At 49.5% G+C, this 4,321-nt stretch overlaps 1 protein-coding gene across 2 annotated transcripts in view; it reads right to left on the reverse strand.

The window, feature by feature from the left end:
- The window catches only part of Ube4b (ubiquitination factor E4B), a 105,821-nt gene that overhangs the window by 48,366 nt on the left and 53,134 nt on the right, over positions 1-4,321 (reverse strand). For both annotated transcript variants that reach the window (XM_031379497.1, XM_031379496.1), the window contains 2 exons: positions 2,055-2,196; positions 107-207 (listed from right to left, as the gene is read on the reverse strand). In XM_031379497.1, the coding sequence (XP_031235357.1) occupies positions 107-207; positions 2,055-2,196 (243 nt within the window). The remainder of the gene's footprint in view (positions 1-106; positions 208-2,054; positions 2,197-4,321) is intronic.

The raw sequence follows: 4,321 nt of genomic DNA on the forward strand, positions 1-4,321 counted from the left end.
CCATGAGAGTTGCCCCCCCCCCAGTCATCGTACCTGGGCTGTGTGAGGGCACCATGAGAGTTGGCCCCTCCCCCCCAGAGGCACAGCGCCATCGGCGTCATCGTACCTGGGCTGTGTGAGGGCTCCGTGCAGCACTAGTGCGGTGTGGGAGATGCACTGCGAACGGATGTTGCTGAGAAGTTGGCTGACTGCTGGCTGGCTGCACATCTGAGGAGAGAGACAGCAGTCAGCATAAAGAGCTAAAAAGGAGGCGGGTGGTGCTGGCGCATGCCTTTAGTCCCAACACTTGGGAGGCAGACGAATTTCTGAGTTCCAGGTCAGCCTGGTCTACAGAGTGAGCTCCAGGACAGCCAGGGCTACACAGAGAAACCCTGTCTTGAAAAACCAAAAAAAAAAAAAAAGATCTAAAAAAAGTCCAGGAGGAGAGTCATGGTGACAAAACGGCCTGCTTCCCTTGCCTGTGCTTCCCTTGCCTGTGCTTCCCTTGCCTGTGCTTCCCTTGCCTGTGCTCTTGATGGACAACGTAAGGCAACTATGTCACCACCTCTACAGTGGTTAATCAGAGAAGACAGGGCACGGAGCAGAGCCACAGGGCACGCCCATTCCATTTCCGTTTGGGAGGAGTCTTTTGTATAGTAGCCTGGGTGAATTTCCATCTATAGCAATCCTCCTGTCCCAGACTCCCAGGGTACACCACCACACCTAGCATTATTTTGCTTTTGCTGAGATTAAGAACAACAATTTCTTCCTTTCTTTCTTTCTAAATGATGTGATGGGTTTTGTTTTCATTTTTAAAAAAAAGATTTATTTATTTTATGTATATGAGCACACTCTAACTATCTTCAGACACACCAGAAGAGGGTGTCAGATACCATTACAGATGGTTGTGAGCCACCATGTGGTTGCTGGGAATTGAACTCAGGACCTCTGGAATAACAGTTAGTGCTCTTAACCACCGAGCCATCTCTCCAGCCCCCAAGGAAACAGTTTCTAAAGTCAGACTGGAATTAGTGAGATGTGAATGAGGAGATAGGGAATGAGATGGCAGAAGGTGCTGGGCGTAGTGGTATATGCCCCCATCTCAGCTGCCAGATGCAAGTGGATCTCTGTGCGTTCAAGGCCAGTCAGGGCTACATAGTGAGACTCTGTCTCAAAATGGGGTTGGGGAATGCTACTTCCTTGCCTTAGCATGGTCCTGCACCTTGTACAACTGCAGTGTCACTTCTGAGGAGTGTCACTTGCTCATGAGGGTTGCGGGGACTCACTGGGCAACTGTGAACACCCAAGCTCCTGGATTGTAACAGTTCCTGCAATCTAGGTGCCCCGCAATGTCAGATGTTTGTATGATTATCTCAGGCACCTGGCATTACAGTTTCAATATAAGTATGTCCCCAGAGGGCTTCTTATGTTAAAAGCTTTGTTCCTAGCTGATAGGCATTTTTTGAGGGGTGAAGGGTCACCAGGGCCATGGCTCTAATTTCAGCAATGCACTGACTGACAGTACAGTAGGACTGGCAGGTAAGGCCTCATGAAAGGAAGCAGGTCAATCAGAGCGTGACTGAGCAGTCAAGCTAGCTCATCCTCTGCTTTCCTTTGCTTCTTGGTCACCATAACAACAGTAATTTAGCTGTACCACACCTGTCTACAAAGATGTTCAACTCACCACATCCCAGAAACAATGGACTCATCTGATAATGGATTAAATTACACCTTTCTTGCTTTGAGTTTCCTGTACATTCTGTCCTAGCACTGGAAAACGGACACATCAGCAATTATCAGGACCACATACATCATAGGCAGACAGAGGAGAGGACTCCAGAGCTAAGGTGCTCCGACTCACAGCGGAGCTCTGGTACAACGTCTACATGGTGATGCGGGGTCTACAGGACAGGATTCTCAGGCAGGGACATACACTCTTCCTAAGCAGCTAGCTGTCCCTGCGCAGGGTCAGCACACACAGAAGCAAGGCTCATGGCAGCTAGCTGTCCCTGCGCAGGGTCAGCACACACAGAAGCAAGGCTTGTCTTCTTTCTGGTGAAGCTGCTTCACGGTACCTTTGGTGCTTTTTTCTCCTCTATTCCGACTCGGTCAAAGCACTCGATGAGGTAGTTCAGCATGTCCGTCTCTCTGCAGGCTTCAATGGTGAAATGGTCACTGTACGAATCCCAGTTACTTGCTCCACCAGAGGCTCCCAAACTTTGGAGAAGAGAAAACACGTTGACAATGCTTTCCTCCTCAGGCCCACTTCTAGAGCACAGCTTTCTAGAGCACAGCTGGCCACTCTGCAGCAGAAAGCTGACTAGGAGCCTGCAACCACAGTGAAGCACACACCCCCATGCAGCCACACTGCAGTTCACGGCTGCTTTCTGCTCCCAGGCCAACCAATGACGTCTGGGAAACCATGTCCGGGCCTGTCAGGGGGGCCTGGCCTTTCTGGGGATGTGAACTTACAAGCCAGAAGGACTAGAAGCTGCTGCTGAGTGTCGAGCAGCTTGAGTCACCCACAGGTTCATGAGCCACAACGAGTGGCATCACTTAGGGAGACGCTTTGTAGCCAGACACTGCTATAGTCTCTCACTTCAAGAGAGACGCTCTAAGGGACTACTAGGCACCACTCTCATCCTCAAGATGTCTGCACAGACCCGAAGAGACTTCAGTCAGCATCACAACAGGCTGGGGAATGCCAAGGTGAAAGAGAAATGAATGTGTTTATGATTGAGTTTTCAAAACTTTCAGTGAACAAGGAAAAGCAGATCAGTGACAGCCAAACAAACAAACGTCTTGCAGAAAGAGTAAGCTGACTCGGTGTGCTCACAGCTTAGCATGTTACCTACAACAAGAATTAGCACCACACCTAAGGGGGCGATGTGGAGCCCCGCTGCTCCCTGTGATAACTATCCCAGGCAAAGGCTGAGCATCACACGCTGAGGTCCAAGGATGCTGGACGAGGACACTAAGGGTAATCTCCAACACAACAAAACCCAAAAGGGATGTCTCATTACCACACTGATCTTTCTGTTTGCATTTAACACAAGAATCACAAAGAGATTAAGACAAAGGAAGAAGCACAAAATTCTGAAATAAAGGGGAAAAGTTAGGCAAAAATATTCCACATGGAAGATGACAGAGATGGGAAGATATCAGGACCTGACATCTCTCCTTCAACCCCACCCAGACAAAGCACGGGAACTGAGAGACCCAACAAAAAGCTCCACACTCAGAGAGGCATGCATAACTAATTTTGGAAAATGTATACAAAAATCACCTTAACATTTGGGGAAACACATACAGCAGACATGAGAATCAAAGTGGGGTGTGGAGGTGCACAGGAAACCATGCTGCAAAGCCAAGGCTGCCTCCCAGGGTCTAACCAACCTGAATCACTGTAATCTAACTCCAGTGTGATAAAAATTTTAAAAAGGAAAGAATGAGGCTGAGGGCAAGTCTAGGGAAGGGGCAGGCCTTCGGGCTGCAGAGCACCTCGCTAGACCCAGGACAACAGCAGGCAAGGTAGCCTGGAGATGCTGAAGGAGACTACATTCATTCTCACGGCAGCAAGGAGTGTCTGGGTGTGCCATACTCATTAAGGCATACTCTGGACGGTTCCAACTGACTAGGCAGCAGAAGCAGGAACTGTGGGACAGCGCAGGAGACATGCACCCAAATACTGCTACAAACCTGCCGTGAGCTGATGGAGCAAGTCCTGGGCAGTTCTCAAGGAAAGCCCGCATGACCGTAGCAGCCTGAGTTTTACCTGGGACTCTCTGATCATGTTCACTGCACAACCCAAAGGCTTTGCTGATACAACCCTGCTCCTATGTGTAAGTCATAGTAATTTTCCTTATGTGAGCAGCTCTTACATAAGTCAGTGAAAACATAACTTGGTGGTTAAAATGAAATTTTTAAACTGTTTCCTGATAAGCACACATTCATTCACAAGCAGCATTTGTTGCCAGTAGCTCCTTGCCAGCTGCTTGGGGTGTGACGTGGCGCCCAGATGAGCACCTGACTTGTGCCTGAAGGAAGGCAGCACCCGTGGTGCTGGCTCAGGCAGCTGAGGCTGAAGTTACAAACAGTTCTCAGCAAGGCACTCCACTAACAAGCATGACACTCCAAGTGTTCCACTAGAATGAAGTGGCAGGTGACCAGCACCAGCATCTACACTTGTGATCCCCACACTCAGGCAGAAGGGCAGACGCCCAAGATCAGCCTAGGTTACACAGCCAGACCTATGACCGAGTACACCCAGACCTATGACCGAGTACAGCCAGACCCATGACCGAGTACAGCCAGACCCATGACCGAGTACAGCCAGACCCAT

The sequence above is a fragment of the Mastomys coucha genome, unplaced genomic scaffold (genome assembly GCF_008632895.1).
Source record: "Mastomys coucha isolate ucsf_1 unplaced genomic scaffold, UCSF_Mcou_1 pScaffold18, whole genome shotgun sequence".
Lineage (NCBI taxonomy): Eukaryota > Metazoa > Chordata > Mammalia > Rodentia > Muridae > Mastomys > Mastomys coucha.